Source organism: Vanellus vanellus, assembly GCF_965231255.1.
Source record: "Vanellus vanellus genome assembly, chromosome: 7".
NCBI classification, from domain to species: Eukaryota; Metazoa; Chordata; class Aves; order Charadriiformes; family Charadriidae; genus Vanellus; species Vanellus vanellus.
The window spans coordinates 23,109,840-23,137,559 of NC_138912.1; the positions used below are offsets into that span (position 1 = coordinate 23,109,840).

Below are 27,720 nucleotides of genomic sequence, written 5' to 3' on the forward strand. Positions count from 1 at the left end.
TGATGTAGAGGTCTCTTTATCATTTCATATTTGTTCAAATAAAATTTTGAGCAGAGAAAAAGAACATTTATATATCTTGGCGAATTATGGATTGGATTCCCCTCTTTATTGGGACACCTTGTGAGATGTTGCCATTCCTAGAGCTATGCTGAGGTGGTGGCCACTCCAGACCATGCATTGACCAGTGATGCCAGAGAATCAGCTGAAGAATGGCTTGCTGTCCTCAGAATAAATATGGCTGGGACTCAGCTTCTTTGAGATGTTTATCTGCTGGGGCAGCATAGATTTCTTAGTTGAGGGTCCTAGTAGCATCCTAGGAGCTGGAATTATCCTAACAGATTCTGACAGAGACAACAAGGGAAGGCATCTTTGCAAGAGGTAGAGAGGAAGAAAGTGTATTTGTTCTGCAAATAGGATTTCTTCTCTAGTTCATGCAGGTCATCACCTTTTACAAGCGGCTCTCTCTGCCCACCTGAAGAATACAGACAGCATCACCTGCCAAACATGTTGGGGGAGATGGGAGGATATTCGCTATTTCTGCAGAACCGAAACTAAAACTTCCTGTGCAATGCTCCTTGGGTAGCTGCATAATGGTAGGGGGAGTTCTCAGTGCTCAAAACTGCTTGAGATGGAAGGAGCAGTGTAGAGGTTTTGGACTCTCATTTCTTTTCTTCATTCCTCTGAGGCAGATGTGTGCATTTACCTGCCCATTTTGCTCAGTGGTGCTTTTTTCTAGTACTTTAAAATGCCTTTGGTTTCCCTGACAGGAATTACTTTGCCAGATCCCACGCCGACCTGTACCTTGAAATATGTGCAACTTGTTCCTAGTAGCGACTCCACCTTCCAGAGCACCCCTAGGAGCTGTTTGTTTGAGCAAAACCCCTTTTTGTGTCCCTGCCTATTGTTCTTCTAGTCTGACCTGTCAAGCTGTGGGTCAAACTACTTCAGGGAAATGAAGATTTTCTGGCCTAGGTGACTCCCTCTCCCCTTTTTGAAGTTATTAAACTTTTTGAATGGGACCAGTCTCTTTTCACCTCCAACTTCCGACCCGCCCATCTAAATGTGATCATGGCTGAAAAATTAGTGAGTGTATGATAGCATGAGGCAGAGGAACATCCCCTGGCATTTCCATGAGAAAGGGAGCCAGATGTTCGGCCTTGTCGGATCTTTCAAAGCGCTGCTGCTTAACGAGGGATTTTTGGGAGCTGCCTTACCGTCACTGAGGAAACGAAGTTGCAGGTCAAGGGCAGCTTTGTAACATCAGTGGGTTATGAAATTAGAAAAAAAAACAACTGGAAAGGAGTCAAGCCAAGGTCCCTGCTCCTTGGGATGGGTATCTGCATGTGTCTGGTGTGCACCCCGAAGGAAACGGAAGCTTTGATATTTGTGATCCTCCGACCTAGCCAGTCAGCTGCTCTGCAGATGTAGATGGTCACTCCTTGTTCCAGCTCAGTCCTGCTGGCTCAGAGAGCAGGAACTACAGTAGTTGCGGTTTTCCTAGATGTTGGAAGCTGTGGTTTCCTAAAGGAGCATATGCGCGTGCGTACTACTTGTTTCCCCAAAGTTGCTCTGGGACCTACATTTCATCAGCTGCAGCAGGCCACAAAAACGGGAAGGTGGAGAGCAGAGGGAGCTGCAGTGCTCACGTTTTATCCTGCGCAGTGTGACAGCAGGGCAGGTGCAGGGCAGCAGAAGCGTGAGGGCAGCGGGGCTTGCCTTGCTTTTGTTAGGATGTTTTAACCCCCCCAAAAAGACACTTAACAATGTTAACTAAGGAGGACTTCATTGATCAGCTTGTAACGAAGGGGAAATAGATTTGCTGGCAGCAGTCTTGGGGTTGCGAGGTGGGGTAGGGTTAATATTTTGTATTTGATTAGTGGGTGAGACATGCCTCGGTAGGGTTGAAACCTGAAAGTGCTGGTGTGTGGAAGGAAAATGAAGGGTGCCTCTTTAAAAGCTGTTTCCCCTCTGTCCTTGCACCAATTGTCTTCTACCCTGGGAATTCTAATAAATTTCACATCACCCGTTTAGCAAGGTCTCAGGCAGTCAATGACCTTTGACCAGTACCACGAATGAACATCCTTAGAGTACCAGCCACCAACCTGCACACAGCAGCCATGTGCAAATGTTTTGGTAGACCCTGATGTCTTTTGGAGAGTCACAGCTTGTTGTTTTTTTTTTTCTCCCCCTCTCTCATAGCTTGTGGAGATACCTTGCAGGACTCAACGGGGAATTTCTCAGCCCCTGGCTTTCCAAATGGCTACCCCTCCTATTCCCACTGCGTCTGGAGGATCTCGGTGACCCCAGGGGAGAAGGTGGGTGCCACACCAGTATGAGGTGTACTCAGCGCTTCTTGTGCATGTGGTTTTGCTTGTGCTGACAGTGTTAGCAGCTGCCAAAAGATCTCTTCGTGCCTGGAGTGCAGGGATGGAGCCTGGAAAGGCTCCTGAGCACCATCGCTGTCCTTCCAAAGATGGGGTCAGGAGTATGTGGTCCTGAGGAAAGAAGAGGTGATGCTGGAGCAGAGCCCCCTCGCAGGTCTGTGCTGCAAGCTCACCTTTCAAAGCCAGGTGCCGGTCAGACGAGTTAGATAAACTGTGCCAGCAAGCAGGGGTCCTGAAAGGGAGCTGAAGAGCCGTGAGTGACATCGATGGCCTGCCCCTGTCACACGGGCATAATGTCCCTGTCAGGGGACTCCCGCTCCCCGCCTTGAAACACTGAGCCCCGCTGCGCATCAATCACCCTCCCTGTCCACTTTCTTCCCAGCTCCTTTTGTTTTATTGATCTTTCTGTGGAAATGAAATCTTTCCTTAATCCACTAACACCAGCCCTTCAGGCCTTTCATGCCGTACCAGGCTGCAGGAATGTGCAGCCCGGCTCTGGAGCTCCTCGGCAGAGGGGCTGCGCTGAGGACCACCCTCAAGGCACACTTAAGACTCAGACTTGAACAAAGAAGAGCAGAGCTCGCTTGTTTTGCAGCAGCCGTCTCGCTCTGGGACCCCATTCTGTCAAGCCCAGTCCCATGCAGTGCTGAGCTCCCGCCATTAGCTGTAGGGAGAGTTTCACCAGGGGCAGAGGTGCCGAGAACCATCCAGGTTTTGGAACTATGCCACTGGGAGTTTTGCAGTGCAAATCTTACTGTAAATTCTGCCTTTGTCTCTCAGCCTCTTCAGAAGAGTTGTATCTGATAGGAACCAGCATCTAAATGCTGAACCACTAATGTTTAAAAAAAACACAAACAAACAAACAACCACAAACCAAACCAAACCAAATTGAGATTAAATGCTTCGATTTACCTGTTTAATCAAATGCAGCGATTGGTACAAAGTAGCATCATAGCACTGTGGTATTAGCTTAGAACAGATACTGGGCTTGTAGTGTTCATCTGCATGGAAACAGATGGATCTCCTTTTGCTGTCCAAAGTCAGAAAACTGTAAAAGTGTGAACAAAGTAAGCAACATAGTTACAGACTGCACTCTGCACATCCAGCCAGGGCTTTGGGGGAGAATATCTATTTTAGTCTAATGATGTCTCTGTGGCAGACTATAGATGTAAATTAATACATGGGCTAAATCTTGCAAGGACAAAAATGCCACAAGTACACCCCATCGGTGACTTCCATAGGCCCAGAGCAAGTCCTGTAATCCTTGTTACAGAGGAAGGAGACCAAAGGGATAAAATTTTCATGCTAAGATCTGCTCACACTCTGATGGTGTGAGTGTAATTGTCAGAATGTGGAAACTTGTCAGCAAAGTTAGTTCTTTCTTCCATGAGTCATTTATATAAGGGTATCGTTTATATAAGGCTATAGACCCCAAACATCTGTGCTTTACGGCAATGTGTTTCTCTATGATGTTCACATTAATCAAAAACAGAGATTCAGTTTTTAATTTAAAAAAAAAAAACAACAAATTGGTCTTTTTTTTTTAAGTATCATTTTAATAACTAAGGAGCAGTGACCGTGAATTACAGAATGGATAGTAAAGTGCTGTCTGCTGTCGTGTACTTTCATGGTTTCATTAAAATACTTTGAGTAGCCTTTCTTTTTTGAGGAAAGCTGATTAAAAAATCCAACCAACTGTCTAACTGTCTTTTCCAGCATACTCACTTATGCACTGCTGTGGCAGCGATGAAGCTCATAAATCTGTAGGGTCTTCTTTTTAAAGTAGCTCCCTTCCCAAAGAGAAGTGTGTACTCTCTCCTTTCAGATTATGTTAAACTTCACATCAATGGACTTATTTAAAAGTCGCCTTTGCTGGTATGATTATGTGGAGGTGCGCGATGGCTACTGGAGGAAGGCTCCATTGCTGGGTGAGTAGCTGTTTCATTTTAATTACATCTCATGTGGTGTTCTTGATGCTTAGGGGAGTGGGGGTTGGAAACAAAACCAAACCTTTCTTCACCTGGAAGGAGCCTGTGTTCAGGCAGTGCACTGTCCATCCATTAATGTCTCCATCCAGAGATGTCAGTGTGCTGTATTCACACCAAATGATCCACGCTCCAAACCCTTTGGTAACAAAGACTTTATTCCTTCCTTTTCCAGCTTGAGAAGTGAGGCAGAGAGGGAAGTGAGCCAGGGGCATGGCTGGAGCTAAAGATGTGGTCTCTGGAGTTTTAGTATTGCTTTTTCCTAAGACGTGGGTGGAACTGTCAGGCAGTCAGAATGAAGTGGCCATACAGCTCCTGGCCCAAGCTCCTGCTGTTATTTCTCAAGTATTTGTGTTTAAAAAGACACAGTACACTGTACTTCTAGCAGGGAACTTGCTAGACCATGCCTAGGATGTCAAACTGTGCAAGGGCTCTACACTGCTCTTGATTCCGAAGATCTAAAGAAAGTGCAGGTCCTCTGTGTACTCCCTGTTCCTCTGCTATCAGAACTACAAGTCTTCTGTCACCCTGAGTGGGCAGTTGGGAGTCCCACCTGCTTTGCCCCTGGCTCTGTTCCTGACTCTGTTCCCTAACCTCGGTGTCCCAATGTGTAAAATGCTGCACTCCAAACAGCCCCTTCTGCCTGAAAGGGAAGAAGCAGTCGGGTTGTGTAGCATCCCCAGCTGTGTTAGAGGTGCTGTGCCTCGTGCCGCAGCACAGGACTGGGCTAGTCAGTGTGGGGTCAGTGGGCTTAGGGAGCTCTGGGTGCTCTCCTTGGCCCCACTGGACATCCCAGCCCTGGTACTGAGGTGCTGAGGCTGAAGTCGTGCTCCTCTCCAGAGGTTTCTCTGCCTTTCAGCACAGAGTTGGCAGCTGGTTTTACTGCTTCCTGCCTGTTTTGGGGGTTGGCAGCATTTATTGCTCTTTCCTGCTGCACATGCGTCAGGTAATGTTGCTCCAACAGCTGCAACTTAGCTCCTCGTTATTTATTTTTTCTGCCGAGTAATTTAAAGGTATTTCAGAAGCCAAGCACCTCCCCGTCCCCCTAGTGCAGGTGGACTCGCGAGTGTTTCCATCTGGAAGGAGACACTGCATGAGTGGCCACGGCTCCCGCAAGGGGCCGAGCCCATGAAATTATCTCGGAAGAGGCAGACAGACGGCAATTCAGCAGGGGGCGGGGAGGGGGATTAGTGTGAATTGTGAAAGCACGGGCTTCTTGCGGAGAGAAAAAAATACATGTGCGCTGCATATTTTCCCAGGGAAGTGTGTGAAAACCCAGCCTTTAAATGGTGTATAACTTTTTATGAATGGGCCCTTTATCACACTCTGAGGAGTTTGCTCATTCTCGTTCCTCATCTGCGTTTCCTCTCCTTGACACCCTTGTTCAACTCCAAGCCTAAATCCAGGAGGCAGTTGCTTGGTGACCCTGGAGGAAGGAGCTTTGCAGCGCTGACGCTGTTTGTTAGCGTCCCCTTTGGGAGTGGAGATGGGAGATGCTATTGGTACGCTGCAGGGCTGTCACGTTGTCCCAGTGGCGCTGGGCAGCTTGGGGCCACGGGGACTCAGAATCACGTAGCCGAGTAAAACTAGGCTCCGAGATAATATTTGGGTGGGTGACTCTGCCAGAGAAAAAAGTTGGTGGTGAAGCTGCCATCGAGGAGAAACAAAGAAGGCGAGCTGCAAACTGATTTGGACTGGCTGGCCTGCCACAGAGGCATGGCTCCCGCGCCCATGAAGGTCATGCTCTTCCTGAGGCTGCCAAGCGGTGAAGGTGGGGCAGGCAGAGCCAAAAGTGGCCGTAGCTGACTGCGGGCAGCTGGCTTAGCAGGGGTCCCCTTTAGGCTTTTAGTGCAGGGGATCCATGCCAACTGCTCTGCCCCCATACATAGGAAAAGCAGCAGGCTTCTCTGTCTGCCAGCCAACAGGCCCTGACCAACCTGTCTCCAGTGTCGGGAGCCACCTCTGCTAATGGGAGCTAAGCTAGCTGTCTTGCAGGTAAGGTGTTAAAGGTGTGTTTACCCAGCGGAGGTTGTTCAAAGAAGCCTTTGCCTGGTGTTGCAAGGCCAGGATCCCCGTCACCGCTGTCCTGACTGAATTCAACCTGAGGAACTGCTCTCTGCTGCTGTCAAATTCCCACTGGGGGTGCAGTAGCACAGGGTGCCAAGGCCACGTTGAATTTGGTATATAGCTTTGTTGGTGCCAGCTGAAGTGATAACCATATTTGCCCTGTGTGCTTTCAGTGCCTACTTGGTGTTTGCTCTGCTTCTGTGAGGAACTTCTGGCTGGAACAGGTAGAGGAACACCAGATTAGGGTTGTTGGGGCTGCAGATGGTGTCTGCAGCTGTTCTGCTTCAGGATTCATCCTTGCTGGCAGGACTCGGGTGTTTACCAGTGCTGCTGCATGCCAGAGAGCTCAACACTGGGTGAACGATGGGGCAAAAAGGCTCTTGGTCTCTTTCTCTTCAAAGAGATTGAATGACTGCAGAGGCTTAACTGAGGAGAGGTGAGAGCAGAGGACGAGATAAGGGGTGTTTTATCATCAGCATGGCTACATCCCATTCTCAGTTTAATTTGCACAATTTTCTCTCAGATGTTTCCAAGGCCTAGCGGGCGGAAAGGACGTTCCCTAATGTCACAGCTCTAGAGGACAGGGGATGGTTCTCCACTGTTGCAGGTCATTTGCCCAATTACGTGATCAAAACAAGAGCCCTTTTGAATTTTCCAGGGCAATAGAGGCTGCATCTGTGACTACTGGATTCTGAAGAAAACCTTTATTAATTTAATAATTGAAGAGAATATGAATTAATGGGGGGAGAAAAGCAGAAACTCATCCAAAAGCACAAGTGGTGGGAGTGAAGGGGTGTTTTACACAAGCACACCTCCTTTAACCACAGACTCTTTGCTTCCTGGAGCCACGGGTGTCTGCTACACTGTGCTGCCCGTCAGCCAGGAGATCTTGATCGTCTCTTTCCTGCCTTCTAGGTAGATTTTGTGGTGACAAGATCCCTGAACCGGTAATCTCCACGGACAGCAGGCTGTGGATCGAGTTCCGGAGCAGCAGTAACATCCTGGGCAAAGGCTTCTTTGTGGTCTATGAAGGTACAGCCTTTAGCTAGAGGTCATCTGTCATGTTGCATGGAGCAGCCAGAACAGGATGCAAGGGTTTACAGGATTAGCAGGAGTTCTGTTTCACCGCGTGATTAGACACAGCCCCTGCTCTTCTTTTTATGGGAACTGGTGGATCTTGTGGGCTGTTTCAGCAGACGAGGCATGGATCTTCCAACTAGATCACCTCCTTTTTGCGGGGACAACGTGATGGCAGCACAGAGCAATAGCTTCTGTTCATAGGCCAGGTTCTGTTTGCCCTAACCAGCCCCTGCAAGCAGCAGTGTTGGGTGTAGCAGGAGTTCCTTCCAGTACTTAACAGGCAAAGTTCTGTTTCGGATCATACATTTTATGTCACTTAATGCAGTTTATTTGGGATTTTTTTTTGCTCAAATGCAAAGATTGTTCTTTGGTTTCTCCCTTGTATGTTTTACTTACAGAAGATTAGAAATTAGCATGTGTCCTGGTTTGAGGAAAAACAGAACCAATTTTGTTCAGTAGCTTCGCTTCTTAGCTGGGCCTCTCTAACTACTGAAATTAACTGCATATTGTGCAGACAGTGTTCACCCTCTCAGAGTGATCAGACCAAAGTTTATAGCTGATGCCCAGGCATGGTGTGCAGAGAGGCTCTCACTTATACTTATTGCTGTAACCCCTACGGCCAACCAACTTTGTTATTTGCCCCGTTGGAGGGTCAGAAGCGGAAAAGCATAGTGGGGTCTCACCTGCAGGGAGGAGCGGACAGGACAGGTGACCCAAAACTGACCAACAGGATATTCCATCCCATCTGCCTCATGCTCAGTATAAAAGCTGAGGGATCAAAGGGTCAGCTCTCCTTCAATGGCCGACGTCTGAGGAGGACTCTGTTCGTCTACCTGTGATCCCGAACCTGAATGCAGATCCGGAATCCAGTTCCCATCCGTCACTGAGTCCAGCCTGGGACTGCCCCAGTGCCAGCCAGTGACGTGACTGTCATCTTGGGAGCTTGATACGGTTTTGTATATATTTCATTATTTCTTTTTATTTTATTATTAATATTTCATTGAAGTAGTTTAGTTCCTTCTAAACTCATAAGTCTCTTTTTTCCTCCTCTGCCTCTCTCTTTGAAGAGGAGTGGAGGGGAGCATCTGTTGGTCCCATCTGGGGTCCCTCAGGTCCCCAGTAGCGGATTTTGGCCTAAACCATGACAGCATATCAGATCATCTGCAGGTCAGGTACTTTGGAAACTTGCATGTCACTGGGATGCTGAAACCATTTCAGAGCAAGAGCGATACTACCAAAGTCACTATCAAATCAGTAACATCCCTTCTCTGTATAAGCTTATTTTTTACAATAATGATTCTAAAATGTATTAAAAGCCTTCATTGTTCTCTGGGCAACAGGTGTTTTCTTAGAAGTACCGGCATTGTCAGCAGTATTGAGGTTGACTGTATTGGTACTGACTTTGCATCTTCTCTTTTCCGCAGCCATGGGAACAAGCACGACACTGGAGGCCCAGTGCCCAAGTGTCCAATATACTCATGAATAATGATACTAACAGAGGGAAGTGAAGAAAACACGGGACGGTTGGGGAAGTGTAAATAAAGCGTATAAGGATTTCACAACAGTGTGGGGCTAACCCATCTGTTTCACAGGAGAAATATCTGGTTTCTGCAGGAATTGTTGCCCCAGAGACAGAGGTAGCTTGCCTGTTTGTTTTTTTTTTTTTATGTCTCTCCTGAGAAGTAGCTGTTGCCTGGACCGTGTGGTTTGTAACACCCCTTTTATGGTAGTCTGTTGGAATTAGAAGTGATCAAACTAGTATGTCTCTAATAGACTGATTTATTTTGGCTTATTGTTTTGGTGGGCTAGTCAGCTTAATTCTTACAGTGGGTTATTCCCCAGTGGTATGGGCTCCAACTTTAAAAGAGAAAGAAAAACACGTAAGGTGAGGTGTGTTTTTTGGGAAACAACTTCTCTGTTCTTCATCATGGGTGTTAATATGGCATCATGCTGCATATTGCTAAATCATATTGAAAGAAAATTTTTTTTACATTGGCTACATGCCAAAGTCACTTTGCAAAACTTTCTTTTGTCTATTTCCTCTTGATTTAATAAATGACCCCTAAAGGTTCAGTAAACACGAGCAATACTTGCTTCACTTGACTTTTGAGGAGAGCAAATAAAAATGGAATGTGCATCTAGTGGTCAAACTTTGTATCCCTCTGACTGTTCGTATCTTCCTGCCTCTTCAAAGCTGTGGCTTTTTATGTAATCCTTTCCTGCAAGAAACTGCCCCTTGGAAAGGTATGAAATCTACTGCTAAGCCTGAGAGCAAGCACGGAGTATGACTGGTGGGAGCCAGCTTGTACCACAGAAACAGCAATGACCCATTGCATACTTCTTTTCTTAGCTCAGCCTCTTCTTGTCAGAAGAGCAGGTAATGGGATTATCTGCTCTCTCTACATAATTTATTTGCTGAAATGGGAGTTGCCAAAAATCTTCTTTAATCCCTATTTCCCTCTAATGCAAGCTCTGGTAATGGCTTGTTTCTTTGCTCTGTTGTCAGGTAGCTTGCTCAGCTGTCTTATGATTTCTGTGTCCAGGCAATAAGGGTAATTTTTCTTTCCAGGAGGGATTGCACTTAAATGTTCAATTTTCTATGCATTTTTGTCCAAAAGCTCTCTGTGTTGCTGTTAGTTCCTCTTTTTCTTTTGAACTCTTCTCCCTCATGTACTAAAAAGCCAAAGTGGATTTTACCGCTGCTTCTCTGTCCTCTCCTTTAGTGAGAGCACATGTAAATGCTGCTGCATCTGGACTTTGCTGGGAGCTCTGTGGGTGAGGACTGATTTTTTTTTTTGGATTTGGATTCCTTCAGATCTTGGCCCTGAAGTTTTCAATAGATGGGAAGAAAGAGGCCCACATATAGCCACATGATGGGAGAATTATTTGCTACTAAACGACAGTTAATGTAGTGAAAGTGTCCTCATAGTTCAGTCATATTGTTCCTTTTCTCTCATGAGACTCAAGATGGGAAGATGCTGGTGGTTTTCCACTACAGAACTGCTGGCTGCCCTAAATTTGTCAGGCTTTCTCAGGCTCTATTGGCAGATGTTCTTTCCATTTTTCAGTAAAGCTCTTCCTGTATACTTAGCTGCTCAGGTGATTTCAACGTGAACTACTGCAGTGGGTAGAGAAAATATTGTTTGCTGGCTGACAGTTTTATGGCTGTTTAAAAAAAAAAAAAGTGTCAGTTCTCTGCTCTTGTAGTCCTCTTTGTATTAGGTGGAGGGCACAGTTCTCTAAAGGGTCCCTCAGAGCTCCTCTCCGGCATCACTTGTAGCTCTGAACTCAAACTACATCCTAAATTATGCTCTGCAGCTGAATTTTGGGTGCAGCTATTTGGTGGTGCCTTAGCACTGGTTCTCTAAGAAAAAGTTAGCACTGCAGTAGCGAAACAATGCTTTTAACTAGGTCGCAGTTAAACATTAGCAACTTTCAAGGCAAAACCAAGACAACGTTACCCAGTGCAAGCGATTTCCAGGGCACTATAGGGAGACCCACACCTGAGCTGCGTTGTGGGCAGACCCCAAGTGTGAAAACGGGTGGTGTCTGGCAGGTGTCATTGCAGTGCCATCTCTCTTGTACATACTGTCAGTGCTTTTTGTTTGCTTGACTTTAAACGCAGGCAAAACATTCATATGCCTTCTTTAGATGTGAGTGTCTTGCACCGTGGGGTAACACAGATTTTAGCCTGTGATCTTACTTTCATTTGTTATGTAGTCTTGCAGACAATTATGCCGAACTGCTGTTGTCTTTGAGGTCTCTGCTAGTTTTGTATTAAACTAGATTTTCATTACATTTTCTGTTCTTAGTCTTTAAACTTACTCATTCTTACATTTAGCACAAAACTTAATTTTTCATGTACAACAGTCAACCTGTTGGCCTCCTAGTGAAGAGCTCAGCTTGTCCTTGTTAATATTGCCATCGTGTGGCTGGATTAGATTTGCAACTGTTTTTTATTTGGGGTTTTATTTGGGGTTGGTTTTTTTTGCCAACTCCTTAGTGCTGGTAGCAGGTTTTAAGCAGTTATGAAGGTGACCAGGAGTGTGAAACACAGATATCCATAAAAATTCTCTGTCCCACTGAGTTCACCTTCTAAGAAGGTTGGCACAGCAAGACAGGAGACACTGTCACTAAGACAAAATGTTAAATTTGTAAAAACTTCCAAGACTTGCGTCTTGCCGTTGTGGAAAAAGCAATATTGATACAGATTTTAATGAGGAGGAAGGCTACGTATGGAACAGGCTTTGCCTAAGGAAAAACGTGCAATCTCATGTTTTTTCTGTTTGTTTTTTTTTTTTTTATGAAGCTATTTGTGGTGGAGAAATTCACAAAGATGCTGGCCAGATCCAGTCTCCCAATTACCCAGATGACTACAGACCTTCCAAAGAGTGCATCTGGAAGATCACAGTTTCTGAAGGCTTTCACATAGGAATCACGTTCCAAGCCTTTGAGGTGAGAAATGTCATTGTATATTATATTACAGGTATTATTTCACTTCTGCAGGTCCTTTAAAATTAAGAAGGAAGTGATGTAAATAACAATAATAATAAAAAATAAATCTTATAAATCTTTTGCTTAGTTCAGAACAACATTTCTTCTCACCAGAAGTTTATACAGAGATTTTGAAACCAAGTTTTAAATATTATGAGTTTTCAAAAACCGTTACTCTAGACAGAAATAATTTGAAGTGGCACAAAATTGTTGATGATGTTAAGTAGGGACTAATGAGTCCTTAAATTTTCACTCTGGTTAAATGAAATTGAATGGTCCCAATTGAGGCAAAAAAATCCTGTTGGTGTCGCTGGGGCTTGGCAGATTTCCGGATGTTTGTGATTCTCTAAAGAAACATCATGTTCCCAGGTGGCAGACAGGCTCTGAAGAGCTCGGAAAAGGTTATCTCATATTGATTATAGCATATCTTACACACATATATAAGACATAGCATGTCTTACACACCTATAGTTAGGTGTCCAGTCGTGTATTTCTAACTACTGGTTAAGAAGTCACAGACAGGCGTGAACAGGACCTGGGCTGGTGCATAAAACCTATCTAATCCATAGGTTCCTGCGGCTTATGCACATTTACTGTGCTTGTCCTGGAAAGGGCTGACACCATTACCTCCTGGCTGTGACCAGGAGCACTATTCCTGACTATTCCTTGAGCGTTTTTGTTTGTAGTTGTTCTGCACTGTCACTTACAGCTTCTCATGGAAAAGCAGCTTCCCAGATAGTCAGGGACCAGGTTTCGTTGGAGGGTAACAGTAGAACTGAGACGTGCCTGGGCTTGAATGCAATTTCAACTGCAGGAGAGTTCAATGGCAACTACGAGGCAAGTACCTAGCTGTGACCAGTTGTTTAGGATGCTCCTTTGGAAGCTGATCTCTGGCCAAAGTCTAACTGGGTAGCTAGACTGACTCAGTCATGCTAGTGAGCTACAGGCACATCCGTTTCCCGTTGCAGATTGAATGGCATGATGCATGTTCTTATGACTACCTGGAGATCCGAGATGGCCTCACGGAGTACAGCCCACTGATCGGTCACTTCTGTGGCTACGAGAAGCCAGAAGATATCAAATCCAGCTCAAACAAAGTATGGATGAAGTTTGCATCTGATGCAACCATCAATAAAGCAGGCTTTGCGGCAAATTTCTTTAAAGGTATGTGATCTAGTACCTCTCAAGGTCAAAGCTGGGGATCACTCATTCCTTAACCTACTGCCATCCCAAAGCGATCGGTTACCATTGCATCTACTTGTAGTTAAGAGCTGTTAAGACTTGTCCATGCAACTGCCAATATCAAGTTTGTATACAAATTGCTTTGAGAGTGTAGAGGGGGTTTGATGCTGAGGCATGAGCGCCACCTCGCTGATTAAGACAGAAAGCCTACCTCAAAAAACATTAGCCTTTCATTTATGGGTCAGCACCAGCACAGGCACTAACACAGCTGGACAGAACGTGACCCCCATTTGTTCAGGCCAGGGGACACCGACATTTTCAAAGAAAGTACTAGTACTGTACAAAGACTGTTTAAAAACAACTCTCTGCTTAAGTTCCATTCCAAAACAAACTTCTAAGAGGGTAAATTTGATTGCAAGTAGAATCCCAGGGAAAATGTCAGAGTGCTTTAGGAGACAAATGCGTTCCTAAAATGAGAACCTCTTCAGGAAGATGCGAATGAAGACTGAGATTCTTGTTAAGAGCTGGACCCAAGCCATGGTCCTTTACCAGCATCCTGGTAACTTGATAGAGGCAAGAACCAAGTATCTAACCACTTGGGAACATATCTGCGGAGCTGCTGTGAGGTAGATAGTCATGTTTCTTTCAGGTTCAGTGACAGTTGCACAGAAATAATAGCTGCAATGCCAATATTTTGATTGCATAAGTCCCTTATTTATTTCTACTTTAACTTTTGTCTTGCATTAAGGGTGTCAAGGACCATTTGGATCTATCAAATTTATAGGACAATGTACTCTGTGAATTGCACTTTTTTTCATGAGCTCGTTAAGAAATACAACAAACACGGCAGGGCTTAATCCCCTTTGCTCAGACTAGACTATCACATGAATTCCCTTATACACCATTCAAGCATAGCTTATAGGTTTTATACTTTATAACCCATAATTCTTAATCTGTGTACTTACGTGCAAAAAAAAAACCCCAAATAATAAAAGAAAGTTTAGTTCATGGCGTATGTTGTCCTGTAAATTTGAGAGATCCAAATGGACCGTGACAAAGGGTGATTGCAAGATCACTGGCAAACACTGTGGTGTTTCATTCCGGTCCCTGAACAACTCTCACAGTGCCTAGACTTCCTTGTTTAAATTTCTCGGGTTCCATAAAGACACAGGGAATACTTCTTCCTAAAGGCGTTTTGGCTTCTTTCAGGAGCCAATAGTGCAGGCGGACTGTGGCAGAGATGTCTTCCAGGGATTAGCACTACATGGAGACTTCTTTGCCTGCAGCAAGTCAGTTTGTAGAATCTGAGGTTCTCCTGCAAAGTTTGTAGGGGAAGAAAGTTACACACCTGAACCTGGGATACTTTTCTTGTGATACAGATAGCCAGAAATTAATTTATTTATTTTTTTATGTAAAAAAATGTTGAAACATGCACCGCTAGTACAATTGCAGACACGGGTATTGCCTGTGGATTTTTTGCTGGCAGAATAGATCTTGCAGTGACTGCTCAGACTTCATGTGTTCGAACCAGAAACCATGTAGCTTGTGGATGGTCAGGGTGTTGCTAAGTCCATGCCAGTAAGTCCAGCTGAGAAGGAAAGTGTATTTTCTTGGACCAAGCACCACAGTAACCATAGTTACACAACTTCTCATCAGCTTGCATTGTGGGCAGAGCTGATGTCAGTTTGCAAAAGCTGGGTAGGCATACGTGGAGTTTCAAGCTGGGATCTGAAGTCTGCAGCCTTTACCTCCATATCCAGGGGGATTGTGACTACCAGCCATTCCATGAACAAAGTAAACGAACACATTAGATGTCTCTGCAGGCACTCTTCAGACTGCCACCCACAGCTGACTGAGCAACAGGTCAGCTTTACCTTAATGAATTATGAAAGGAATAGGGCTTCAATTCCATGTCTTGCAACACTGAAAGAACGTAACTCAACTTAAAAAGACCAAAACAAACAGAGTTAAGGATGGAGTTAAAAGTTATGCTTTGTGAGAACTTGCAGTGGTAACTTCTAGCATTTCTGAGAAAATAAACCTACAAAGAGCTCAGAGAGAGTAAGACAGCTCAGAGAGGGTAAGTCATTGGTCACATCCAAGAGAGAATGTCAGGAAGATAGGAAGAGCAATTACCTCATGTCCATTCCATCATGTATATGTCAAGGGAAGGCTCTAGGATTGTTCTTTATTACTTGTCTTCATTTTGGTAAGAAATTGTTTGTATCACTGAATCTTGTTTTGTATAAGGTTGAAGTGTTAGTAGTGATGTGTTCGTCTTACACTCACATTGTTGTGCCTTTCTTCTTCATGGCAAACATTAGAGGAAAGACAATACTTTGCAAAGCAGGGGGGAAGTATGAGAAGGGCGGAGAGGCAGAGTCACGTACTGATTGTAGCTCCCCGTTCTCTCATGCCTTTTCATGCTCATGTCTTTGCTGAAGGGTCTGAGCGTAAGCTGCAGTGGTACAAGGCAGGGGGAGAGGAGTCTGGAATGAAGTTGAGTCTGGGAAAGGAGGGCCAAAAGGTGTTTTCCTGAAGTGTTTTAACATTTGTTTCTTTTTTTTTTTTTCCCTAGTTTTTGTTTCCCAATACCCAATTCAGTACTCAAATGTTTACATTAATTGGCAATAAATTAAGTTAAATTCCCCAAAGTTGAGCCTGTTTTGCCCATGACAGTAATTGGTGGGTAATTTTCCTGTCTCAACCCAGAAGCTTTCTTGCTCCTGTTCCTCATATTTTTTCCACCATTCCACTGGAGTGGGGGGCTGGGGAGTGAGCAAGCAGCTGGGTGGGAGTTTGGCTGCTAGCTGAGGCCAACTGACCACAGACATGTTAATAAAACCATCTATTAAGGGATGGACATGGAATCAGGGGTCAGGGTGAGAAGCCAGTACATCTGGCTATCTGTATATTGAAACGTCAGTTCAGGTTGTTGAGATGTGATTGGGAGAATCTGACTTCAAAGTCTAGAGTAGCAAGACTTCACACGTCTACGAAAAGAAAGAACTACTTGGATGTCCTCTCAGCTCCTTTGCTGCACCCTGTTCAGTGGGGTATGGCCTTCCATAGCTCCATTACTGTGGGCACCATAATGGGCTGATTCCTGGTAGCTCAAATCACTCAAAAGCGTAAGGAATTTAAAAACCAAACCAGAACAAAAAGCAGGGGCAAATGAGAACAGAATGCAGTGAAGTCTTTAGAGGAGACCATGTTTTCCTGCTCCTGTTTAGAAAAAGCAATCTTGACAGCAATTGTAGTCCATTCTGGTTTTGGTGGTAGGAGTGCTTTAGCACTTGTGGGGTTTGCTGCAGTGCCTGCTCCGTGGGCTCAGCTTGTCATCTACTGCTCTGGTCCTTCTGTCCAGAAGTGTTGCATGAGGAACAGGATGGGGTTTGGGTGGTCGGGAAAGCGTAACTTGTCCTGGTTTTCTCCTGACAGAGATGGATGAATGTTCTCTGCCGGACAACGGTGGGTGTGAGCAGCACTGTGAGAACACACTGGGCAGTTACAAATGCACCTGTGAGCCTGGCTATGAGTTGACAGCTGATAAAAAGAGCTGTGAAGGTGAGTAACCTACAGATTGAGGCATCTGTCTATAGGATGGGGACTACAGCTAATAATGAAATTTCAACAATCTTGGAGATGATTCTCCTTGCCCCTACATCGTCTTTGTTTCTGTTTAGCTTACCCCACCTGAAATTTTTCTTTTTGTTGACATCTTCAGTTGAAAAACAAGTTTTGATTGAAAAGCTGAAAATACTCTGATTTCTCTACTGCTAAACCAGTCTCTAAAACCAGCTGTTCTTTACGGCCAGAGATCCCTGTTCGGACCAGATCTCCCACAGTGCAGCATAAGGGAGGGCGGGCATTACACGCTAACTGTTGAGTGGCCAAGAGTATTTCAATCTAAGGCTGAATTTATTCTTTTTTTTTTTTAAAGAAATTTATTTTGTAGAATAAAATATCAATGTTTTGCTTGCAGGCAAAACAGACATTCTCCACACTGAGGAGTCAATACCCTTGTTTTGTTATGTGGGGGAAAAAAAAAAACATGTCTTTGATAGAAACTGTTTCTTTCAGCTTTCTATTTATACAGTTAATCTCTTGCACCAAGTGTTTGCTCCCACCAACAATACAGCTGCTGGTGTGGCGAGAATCCACCCATTGTTCTTGTCTCATAGCTCTGCCTTTCAACTGAGTCATGTAGGGAGCTCCACACACTGTGAGCGGTGCTCTCAAAGTCACCTGGTTTGCCCTGACTTCTGCTTTTGTCAAACTGTTAGGGAACGGCTGCTACCAACTTGGTGGGGCCAAAGTCAGGTGCGTGCAAAAGGCTTTTGGAGGCTTTACTTGATTTTTTTTTTTTTTTTTTTTAATAATTTCTTGCAATTTTGAGCAAGCCAGTTGGTATAACTCGGCAAGTGTTTTTTGAACTTTACTCTTAACCTTCTATTTTAAACTTCGTTATGGGCAATGCGGGAAGCATAGACTTTGAAACTGTAGTGATGCATGTCAGAGTAAATTGCTTTTGTTTCTCCAGACACACTTGCTTGCCACACTTTTGTATTGAAGCTGCTTCCTTGGCTTAGTTTTCTTAATGCAAAATGATGCTGGGAACAAGACACGGGAAACTTTTATGCCCGTGGGTTTTGAAGATCTGGCCATATCTCGTTACTCCCAAGAAACAGCAAGAAAAAACTGCTTCATTGCAAGTAGAATTTTGCTGCAAAGAAGCAAACTGGGATTGATTCCTTTGAGGTAAAAGCCATGCCCTCCCACAAGAGGATGAAGCTGAGATGTCCTAAATTTTTTCAAGGAAATAGGATAATAAAGCTAAGTCTCTGGCTTTGTCTTCAATTTTCCCTAGAGAAGATGCAGCCCACATATAATAAGCCACCAAAGAGTTGACAGGGGTGTCTTCACTAGGTTTCTGTTATCTTCTAATTATTCCATTACTGATAAACTTGAAAGAGTAAGGTTTGTAGGACTGATTGTGGGTGGGTGAATTTACCAAGCTGGCCTTCCCAACTGTATTGTGCATGTCAGTCAACTGATCCACAGTACGCCCAAGGCTATAGGGTAAAAAAGGAGATCAATCTTACACGGTGTGTGTGGCTCTCGGGGCCATAGCCTGGCTGCGTGTGTTTCACTGGTGATTTATAGCAGATGAGATTTGTCTTCTTCACAGCTCCCAGCACTTTAAGCCTGTTCTGGAGGCTGGGATTTGAAATGTGCCACCAACCAGGATCTGATTAATTTCCTAGCTAACAATGTGGCCCAATCTGTGTGTCTGAACAGAACCAGGTAAAACTTGTGTTCATTTATTGCCTCTCCAGCTGCCTGTGGGGGCTTCATCACCAAGCTCAATGGGACCATTACTAGCCCTGGATGGCCCAAGGAATATCCTACTAATAAAAACTGCGTCTGGCAGGTGGTAGCTCCAGCCCAGTACCGGATCTCTCTGCAGTTCGAAGTGTTTGAGCTGGAAGGCAATGATGTACGTAACCAGTCCTGCATCTCAGAGGTGTGACTATTGGCTAACTCAGAACTGGATGAATCCTTGGGGTACAAGGAAGAGGAGACTCTGTCTCTACTGGTGGAGCTTCTGGTTGTTTCCCCGCCCTTGATATAATAAGCAAATAACCGTGATTGTTCTCCTTGAAGTCTGGATCTGCTTTCTCTGTGGAGTGGAAGGATTAAAGCTGTTCTGTTATAAATGGGCTTCATTTCTCTGCCAGTTTTGCATAATCATAGGTGTTTTCCGTCCGTAATAGGTGTCCCATCCCCCCCCTTCCCCAGAGCTGCCTTTGCAGGAAAATAATTGGAAATGAACAATAAAGTACAGTTCTTCAAGGATAAAAAAAATAACCAGTTCAAGGATAAACAAAATAGCCAGTAAAGAGTGTGTTCTCCGCCCTGCTAAGGGACATGGTAGAGTTTGAACAAAGTGTTCAGGTCTCGCTTTACCCGCTGTAAATGGGAGCAGTGGCTCTTCCTTAATTCAGCAGGCTGCTGAAGTTCATTCAACACTGTCAGGTTCTTGGATAAGGTGGGAGTAATTATTTTATCTAAATTAAACCGAACCTTTGCTATTCTGATAAACACACCCATACTTTAAGACCAGGGCAGCAAGAGAAGGGGGTGAGAACGCTGACAGAGGAGAATTTGGGGAAGTTAGGAGTGTGTTTGAGTATAAGCCTGTTTCTGTTCCCTCTCAGTTAAGCCTCTGTCCGCTTCCTCTGAAATGCACTGTTCCAAGTCCATGGAGCTGAGAAATCTCCTCCTCTCTCAGCAGGTCTGTAAATATGACTATGTTGAGGTTCGTAGTGGGTTGGCTTCTGACTCCAAGCTGCATGGCAAATTCTGTGGCTCAGAAAAGCCTGAAGTAATCACGTCATATGGCAACAACATGAGACTGGAGTTCAAATCAGACAACACGGTCTCCAAGAAAGGCTTTAAAGTTCACTACTTCTCTGGTATGTGGCTGTATTCTTTCACTTTCTTCTGCTGTCTTCTCTGACTGAACCTCTTGTTTTTGGTGAATTTTCTTCAACCTCCTGTCAAATCAGACAGAGCCCAACATGGTTAGTTACATCTAAAAAGCATGGTCGCTCTGTGCTGTGTCACCTTTCTTCTTGGTTTCTCAGTGCAACGTATGGTCCAGTTTCATAGTGTGGTATCAGCATGATGCGTGGATTTCATCAGTACCTCCAGTCGTTCCACAGCAGGAAGCAATGGGGAACCTGATCCTAGAAGTTACTTCTGTCCCTGGATTCATTAAAGAAAAGCTTTTTGTCTCTGAATCTAGAAGAGTTTGAAAATTTCCAGAAGTCCAGAAGAAAATTTCCATATAGCAATCCTTCCCATCAAATCAGTGCATGCTAGCGGAAGTTTCTAATTCTCTGTTCTGAATCCTTTGTAGCTCTTGGTTTCAGTGATGTACCTTCTTGGCAGACAGTTCTGGAGGTTAACTGTACATTGTATGGAAGTGGAAATTCAATTTCATGCCATGTTTGTAGTAGAGACTGAGGAGTATTAATGTTTTTGAGGAAGATGATCAGGCAAAATGGTCTTGAATTAAGACAGTTGCAGAGTAACATCAGGGCTAGGGGTTTGGCTTATTAAATCTAACAAGAGGAAGGATGAGGTGGAGTGTGTTTTATCTAGAAATACATTTGGGAGTGAGGAGACAGATGAGGTTAATGAGGTCCAGGGAGGGCATGGACCCAAGAAAAATTGGAGATAAACTGCTCATAAATTAAATTGGACTGGAAATCATGAGCAGATCCTATGACCAGAACAGTGAGATTCAGGAATGCATAGTCCTTGAACACACAGAAGTGAACATCCACTGGGGCATATTTCCGCTTCAGGAGGCAGCTCATACCTTAGATTCTCTTCTCTCGGACAGGGCTATTTAATGGTGGAGGCTCATTAGAGCATGTAGGAACTTGAAAATATAAAGACTGGCCAGTGGATTTTTGCCTAGGGCCAGTGGATTTGCGTCATGCCTTTCTTGGACCCTATTTTAAAAGAATGAGACATTACTATTGGTTTCTTTTACATAGGAGTATTTACTATTCAAAACCTACATTATATAATAAAACACATTTGTCATGCATTTTATGGTATGAAAGGCAATTGAAGAGAATTCAATCTGGGCTAAAAAGCTGACTGGACTAAGCCGGCAGCAGAGGTTGGAGATTTGCACTGGTATCTGTCAGTTTGGGTATGGAACTCCCAGCTGGCGACTGGTAGTCTGTTTCTCACTGTCAACTCGGTGTTTGTCGTTTTGATCCTGCCCAGACAAGGACGAATGCTCCAAAGACAATGGTGGTTGCCAGCATGAATGTATCAACACCTTTGGGAGCTACGTATGCCAGTGCAGAAACGGCTTCATGCTGCATGAAAATGGCCACGATTGTAAAGAAGGTAGGGTCCCTGCTCCCCGTCCTCAGGAAAGACAAGGTACCTCAAATGCGGTTTGAGCCAGGACGCTTCCTGCCCGGTGCTGGAAGGATGTTTGTACAGCATACCAGGCTGGGGCATCGAAAAGCCGCAGCTAGCTGAAAAGCTATCTGGAAGAGGGCTTGTTTTCAGATGGATCCATTCGCCACTCTGGCCCTCTATTTGGGGATTAGATAGGGTAGGGGCAAGAAGTTGGACTAGCGAAAGGAGAAGTTGTGGGGCATGACCATCAGACTAGTCACTGATACTTCATTTAATTATTGGGTTTGAGTCAGATTAGCTGATCTAACTGCTTGCTGCTGCCAAAATTACCTTTCTTCCTGCACTGCTACCCCTGCTGTGTGTTGCCATGGCCTTCCTGTGTACAGACTCTGGTCCTTGTCTTATCTCTCCATGAGCTGATTTAGCTTTCCAAGTTGGCAAAACAACTCAAGGCTGAGATAGCACCAGAGTCAACTCAGTGGAGGAGCTGGATGCCATGTCACTGGGAACAGGGCGGATGAGATGGAGGAGCGGGAGAATACATTTGGGAATGAGGAGGTGGATAAGGTTAATGAGGCCCAGGGGAATGAGATGGTCCATTGCACTAGCTGCCAAGTTAGCTCAAAAAGTATAGGACAAACCCACCGGAACTATGCAGTAATACTAAAAGGTCTTGTTCAGTGACAGAAGCCTTCCCTGTTTCTGCCCTGTTGAGGGTCTCGGTGGGCACAGAGGACCCATGTGAGACCTGCCTCGATGCCTTCATCCTGTGATCTCTTTCTCAAGCTGGTTGTGAGCACAAGCTGAGTGGTGCAGAGGGAACCATGAGCAGTCCAAACTGGCCTGACAAGTACCCTAGCCGGAAAGAATGCACCTGGGACATCTCTGCAACGCCTGGCCACCGAGTGAAAGTAGTGAGTAACCAGTGAGTGGGAGCGCGAGGGGAGAAGCAGGCTGGATTGCAAGGAACTGAAGTGACTTTCCCCTGCCACTGTGTGAGTGGGAGGTTGTTCCCTGTGGGTTCTGTGTGAGGTGCTTGGTGGGGGACATTGCGGGCAGCTGCTCCTGGCCTGCAAAAGGGCAGAAGGTCTCACAGGGGCACGAGGCAGGAGTGACGCAGCTTGGAGGAGAGTCCGGCAAATGACAACTGTGGAGCATTGCTCGCTGTTTGCAGAAGGTGTAACATACCCTCCTGCCCCTACCTCTCCTTGTGAGCCACTCTGTTGGGACCACCTCTGCATAAGGTGGTGGCAGGGTGTGCTAGGCAGGGTTCCCGATAGGAAAAATAAAAGTATATAAGGCTTGCAGTTGAAAACTGTTGTCATGCGCCCATGTGAGGCAGCAAAGCTAAGGCTACATGGCACATTCATATGAACTTCTGAGCTTTGCCACCCTGAGATCGCTCTTGTCTGAAATCACTCTATTCTGTTCTAGTTTGTGGGAGGAGTGGGACAGGTGTACAATTTGACCTGTTTCTCACTTGGCATCTCATCCTCTGCTAAATTGCATACTCAGATTTACAAATGACTATCTTAATTCCCCTTATTCTTGCTGTAGACCTTCAATGAGTTTGAGATTGAACAGCACCAAGAATGTGCCTATGACCACCTGGAAATGTATGATGGGCCCAACAGCAAGTCACCTATCCTTGGACGCTTCTGTGGTAGCAAGAAACCAGACCCTGTAGTGGCTTCTACCAACAAGATGTTCCTCAGGTTTTACTCTGATGCTTCTGTGCAAAGAAAAGGTTTCCAGGCAAAGCACAGCACAGGTAAGCTGGTTGCCTGCCAGTACCCTAGTGCGAAGTCATCAAATCTCACTGCATTGTTTACCAGGTGAAACAAGACACGCTTTTCTCTCAAATAAGCTTAGCCTGAATTTTAAGTGGTTGTAAATTGTGCTAACCAGTTCCCAGACCATTATTGGCATCGTACCGTAAATGCCAGTTTCCTTATCAGCTCAGAGGTCTCTTGATGTCAGACGTTCCTGCTCATTTCTTTTGTTTAAATTGGAGGTGTTTGGTTGTGCAGCAATACATGCTGTTCTTCATCAACCCTCAGAAAATGAGGTGATGCCCATGTGTTGGCCCACACATGGAACAGGCTGGTTATGGTGGAAGCAGAGATGTGCTGTGGACAGACACAGCAAGCTTGATCTTCTATCCGTGGCAACCCAGAGGTGTGTGTGTTGTACCAAGCTTCACCTTTTTGAAATCCCTGCTACTGCTAACAGATGAAACGTGCTCCTGAGCAGCAGTGCATGAGAGACTGGGGAGGAGACATCTTCCTGATTGTCTGCAACGAAACTCTGCACCAAAGTACACGGGTTTTGCACAAGGACGGGGCGACCTTTGCGCAATGCGTGGGTAGAAAAGGATTATTTTGGTACCCAATTTTCTAACATGCCTCAGCTTACTGCTGGTAAAATGCTTGGAGTCAGAATTTCAGCTGCAGGACAAGTGAAAAGAACATGTTAAATCTTCCTTTTAAGCAATTGGTCTATAAAATAATATACTTTTCCAGAGCATAATGTGGCAGGAACCCCATCCTGCCAGTTTTAACCAATTGTCTCTTTCCTTCCATGTTCTGTACCAAAAGGACCAAGCTTCTCTATGCTATGTGGGTCAATGGATTCATGGGTGACTGGAGAATTCACTGGTTTACAGTGGTTTGGTGCACTGGTTAATTACCTTCCCTGTTGTACATGCACTTCATGCTGGAGGTTTTCTCTCCCTACAGCTGGCCCAAAATTGGGATGGCAAGTCTTTGTTGTGAAGTAGGGCCTTTGATGAGACTGTGTTCTGTGCTCTTTTCTTCCTCCAGAGTGTGGTGGGCTCTTAAAGGCTGAAGTACGGACTAAGGAGCTGTATTCCCATGCTCAGTTCGGGGACAACAACTACCCGGGTCAAGCGAATTGTGAATGGGTGATTGTAGCTGAAGATGGTTATGGGGTGGAGCTGATATTCCAGATGTTTGAGATCGAGGAGGAGGCTGACTGTGGGTATGACTACATGGAGATTTATGATGGTTACGACAGCACTGCACCGCGCCTGGGACGCTTCTGTGGCTCAGGGGTAAGCCGCGGTGGTGGGGATTTTATAGACATAACTGGAGGTGGCAAGGAAGGGTACTCTTACACCCTTTTTGGAGAGAGGCAGCTCTCACAAACTGGTGATGAGAATGCCTGGTGTGTCTGGGTTTTGCTTACTGTCCTGTTACTGGAGATCACAGCCATTTTATCTGATGCACGGAGTTGTGTGAAAACCTTGCTGACTGACTTTCCCTTGCTAGCCCAGGGCCATGTGTGGCAGCACGGGACTGCCGCGCTGCTGTGCCCCAGCCCTGCCGCAAAAGCGTTGTTTAAATGTTAGAAACAGCTTTCAAAGGCCAGTTTCATCCTCAGTCGCTTCCTGCCCGAAACCAAGTCACGTTGTGGCCACACTATGGTGAGGGCGAAGGGTGGAGGGACTTGCGGAGCTGCTTGTTGACTCCAGGGTGGAGTGCTGTCTCCTAAACTGTTATCTGTGTCCCCACTAAGACAAGTGACTCTGTTAGCCTGGGCAGTAGTGTGTGGTATTCAAAACCAGAGGTTTAATTTCTCTGGGACTTTAGCAATGAAATGGAGAAGGTTGTTATTGCATTTAAAGAGAGACATCCAAGGATCAGGTGTGTTGAAGCAGTCCTTGCAAACTGGGGAGATGGTCTAGAAAATAAACAAAGGCATAGCAGCTTGGTGTGAAGAAGTTGAGGGCAGCAGGGTAGTAATCTACCTACCTGCACACTGTCAAATGGAGAATGGCTGGGAAAGTGTTGGTCCTGCAGAGAAGCACAGGGAGGTTGTAGCAGGTCACAACAACAGGGGAGATAACCACAGTAAACATGTAAGATATGTGGTTAAGTTATTTTGCTGCTAATGAACCCTGGGAGGGCCTCGGCTGCCAAACAGGGTCCGGTTTGGATTGTGTTGTTTCCTGAAAAGATGACGACAAATTAGAGAAAACTCAGAAGAGTGGAACAAGAACATCCAGGGAGCCCTGTGAATGTGGCCTACAAAAAAAACCTGGAAGAACCGGAATTGTAGAGGGGGCTGGTATCAGTTTTCAAACATAAAGGGCAAGCATGCAAAGAGCAAGGGAATGTGCTCAGGAAGTCAGAGCAGGGCAGGAGGTACTGAGCGCTTAATGGCTGTGTTTCCTGGCCAGCCTGTGAGATTAAATTCTAGCATCTTAGTGCAGGTAGTTATTTAGCCTGCAGACTTGACCACTCTGTGCTGTCTTCTTTACTTTTCTACAGCCTCTGGAAGAAATCTACTCTGCAGGGGATTCCATCATGATTCGATTCCACACAGACGACACCATCAACAAGAAAGGCTTTCACGCCCGATACATAAGTACCAAATTTCAGGATGCATTGCACATGAGAAAGTAGTTTGCTCCTCACAGACATTCCCATCTGAAGATTGAGACATTTAACTGTGATCTTTGTCTTTTTTTTTTTAAGCATCTGTGCACCTGGCCAAAAGCAGTGTGCAGTGTTTTCTGTAACTAAAACTAAATCCAGTCTCAAAGGTTTGCCTCTGAAATTATTAGCTTGACCCTTTCTTGTTAACATACCCAGGACCAAAAATTGTCTTCTGATCATACCTACCAGGGCATAAACATTGTATTTTGCACAGCTTGCCATGGGGCTGTTTCTAGGTGACATTTCCTGAGCATCCTGTACACATGGGCTGTCTGAACACATTTTCTGGAGCAGATGATGTGGACAGCCACCCAGTAGGATTTTCTTAAAGGACCTTGAGAGCCACCCACTCTCCCCTACCAGCCCAAAATACTCTGTGCAATATGTGAACAACCAGATGGCTGGGACTCCATCACTCCTTCTGTCCCATCTATTTATTGTCTTGGTTATTGTGGGTTGAAAGGTAGGCAGGGGCACAGGAGCAGTCTCTTTAGGGCTGCTGGCTACTTGGATCACAGTGAGCAAGAAGGGCCCAGTCCCTGATTTGCAGTAATCGTCATGGAATGACAACGTTGTCTGTTGAATGGAAGTACTTTGATGCAGTGGCCAAGAGAAAGGTGGTGGCTGACAGGGAAGTGCTGTGGTGGGATGCAAGGCATGACTGTGTAATGGTAGCAAAGCTTAACAACTGGAGCGCTGAGAGCGTGGTCCAGTTACGCCACCGGGCAAGGCAGCTCAGAGGGCTGTGGCAGCAGTCCAGGCCTTATCTTAAATAAGGAATCTCTCCTCCTCACTCCACCCATGTTTGCTTTCTCAGCCTTCTTTACGCTGCTTTCTTTCCTTAGTAGCGCTTCCGTGGGAGCCCTTCATTTTCATAGCTGTGCTGCTGTCCCCAGGGCTCCCCACCACAACCTCAGAGTGCTCTGCAACATCAGCTACTTGGAGCATCTCACTGAAGGAAATGCTGGGCCAGAGATAGTCAGGGTGTCCCTGAGGCTGAGGGACACAGGCTGTGCTACAGGTCAGCTCTGGTGAGCTCTGGGAACCTGTCAAATTGTGTAAGCTCCAGGCACGGGACTAGGAACGGGAGAGCTCTGCTGGTTTCTGCTCCCTCCGAATTCCTCGCTGGCCCATGGCCCAGTCTCTTAACTTCATGGCAGGGGTGCAAGCAAGATGGTGACTTAAGCACTTTGAGCTATAAGGCTCAGACGTTCTCTGTGTTGCAGTTATTTATGTACATGGAAGCTATTGAGCCAGGGACTTGCATAATTAACAGGTAGCTTGGCACTTCTTCGGGGAAAAGTAGGGAAAACTGTGCTTTTGGGGGAACCACTGTAATTGAGCTGTTGATATGGAAGAAAAAAAGAGACTTTATTCTGAATGATATTTCATTAAGGCACTCATGGGCAATTATGAGCTAAAAGCTGAGGTATGTTAGCTTTAATAAAGTATTTATAATCCAAGGATTACTATGTTTACATAACCAATGTACTGTCAGGCTCCGGGGTGACACCTCCTCTCTGGTGTATGACTGTGGAGAAGTGTTGGGCCAGCGCCACTGTCAGGCACAAACGACATTCCTGGAGATGAGGGCTTTTCTAGATGGATAATAAATAGACCCAGCCCTCTCCAGAAGTCCTTGAACAGAATACGGTCCACGTATTGTGAATACTAGGAGAAACAAGTGCATGAAAATATTTTCTTGCTTAGAACAGGAAAAATAAAGTAATTTATACACAGACACACACAAGATTATATGTATATAAAATGTGCATGTAGAAGACCAGTAGTCAAAGCCTTAATAAGTGTCATGTGAATAATACTGTACCATTGACTATAGCTTTATTGCAAGCTGTATAAAACCATGTTATTTCTGTTTTGGTTTTTTAGCTCTGTTTTGTTCTTCCTTTCAAATTTTGTGGCCTTTTTACAGGCAAGACCCCTGATCTCAAGCTGTTTGACCATGCAGGTCTGGGGAAGTGAGCTCTGCTAGATGGGGTCTGTGTTTGTCCTTCTCTTCCTTGCCCCCGTTCAAGGAAAATTGCAGTGACTCAGGTCTGGAAATAAGAGCGTGACACTGATCCCTGTGAAAGAGAAGGGAAATTTCAGGTGGCA

At 45.3% G+C, this 27,720-nt stretch overlaps 1 protein-coding gene across 1 annotated transcript in view; it reads left to right on the top strand.

Annotated features, from left to right (window-relative positions):
* Positions 1 to 25,572, top strand: part of TLL2 (tolloid like 2) — a gene marked incomplete at both ends in the record, with an annotated part of 95,953 nt that extends 70,381 nt beyond the window's left edge. The window contains 13 exons of the mRNA XM_082486090.1: positions 2,200 to 2,315; positions 4,210 to 4,316; positions 7,356 to 7,468; positions 11,826 to 11,971; positions 12,979 to 13,174; positions 16,634 to 16,759; positions 18,532 to 18,692; positions 19,491 to 19,671; positions 21,002 to 21,127; positions 21,932 to 22,059; positions 22,703 to 22,916; positions 23,968 to 24,218; positions 25,438 to 25,572. Of these exons, the coding sequence (XP_082342216.1) occupies positions 2,200 to 2,315; positions 4,210 to 4,316; positions 7,356 to 7,468; positions 11,826 to 11,971; positions 12,979 to 13,174; positions 16,634 to 16,759; positions 18,532 to 18,692; positions 19,491 to 19,671; positions 21,002 to 21,127; positions 21,932 to 22,059; positions 22,703 to 22,916; positions 23,968 to 24,218; positions 25,438 to 25,572 (2,000 nt within the window). The remainder of the gene's footprint in view (positions 1 to 2,199; positions 2,316 to 4,209; positions 4,317 to 7,355; positions 7,469 to 11,825; positions 11,972 to 12,978; positions 13,175 to 16,633; positions 16,760 to 18,531; positions 18,693 to 19,490; positions 19,672 to 21,001; positions 21,128 to 21,931; positions 22,060 to 22,702; positions 22,917 to 23,967; positions 24,219 to 25,437) is intronic.
* Positions 25,573 to 27,720: the final 2,148 nt, after the last annotated feature.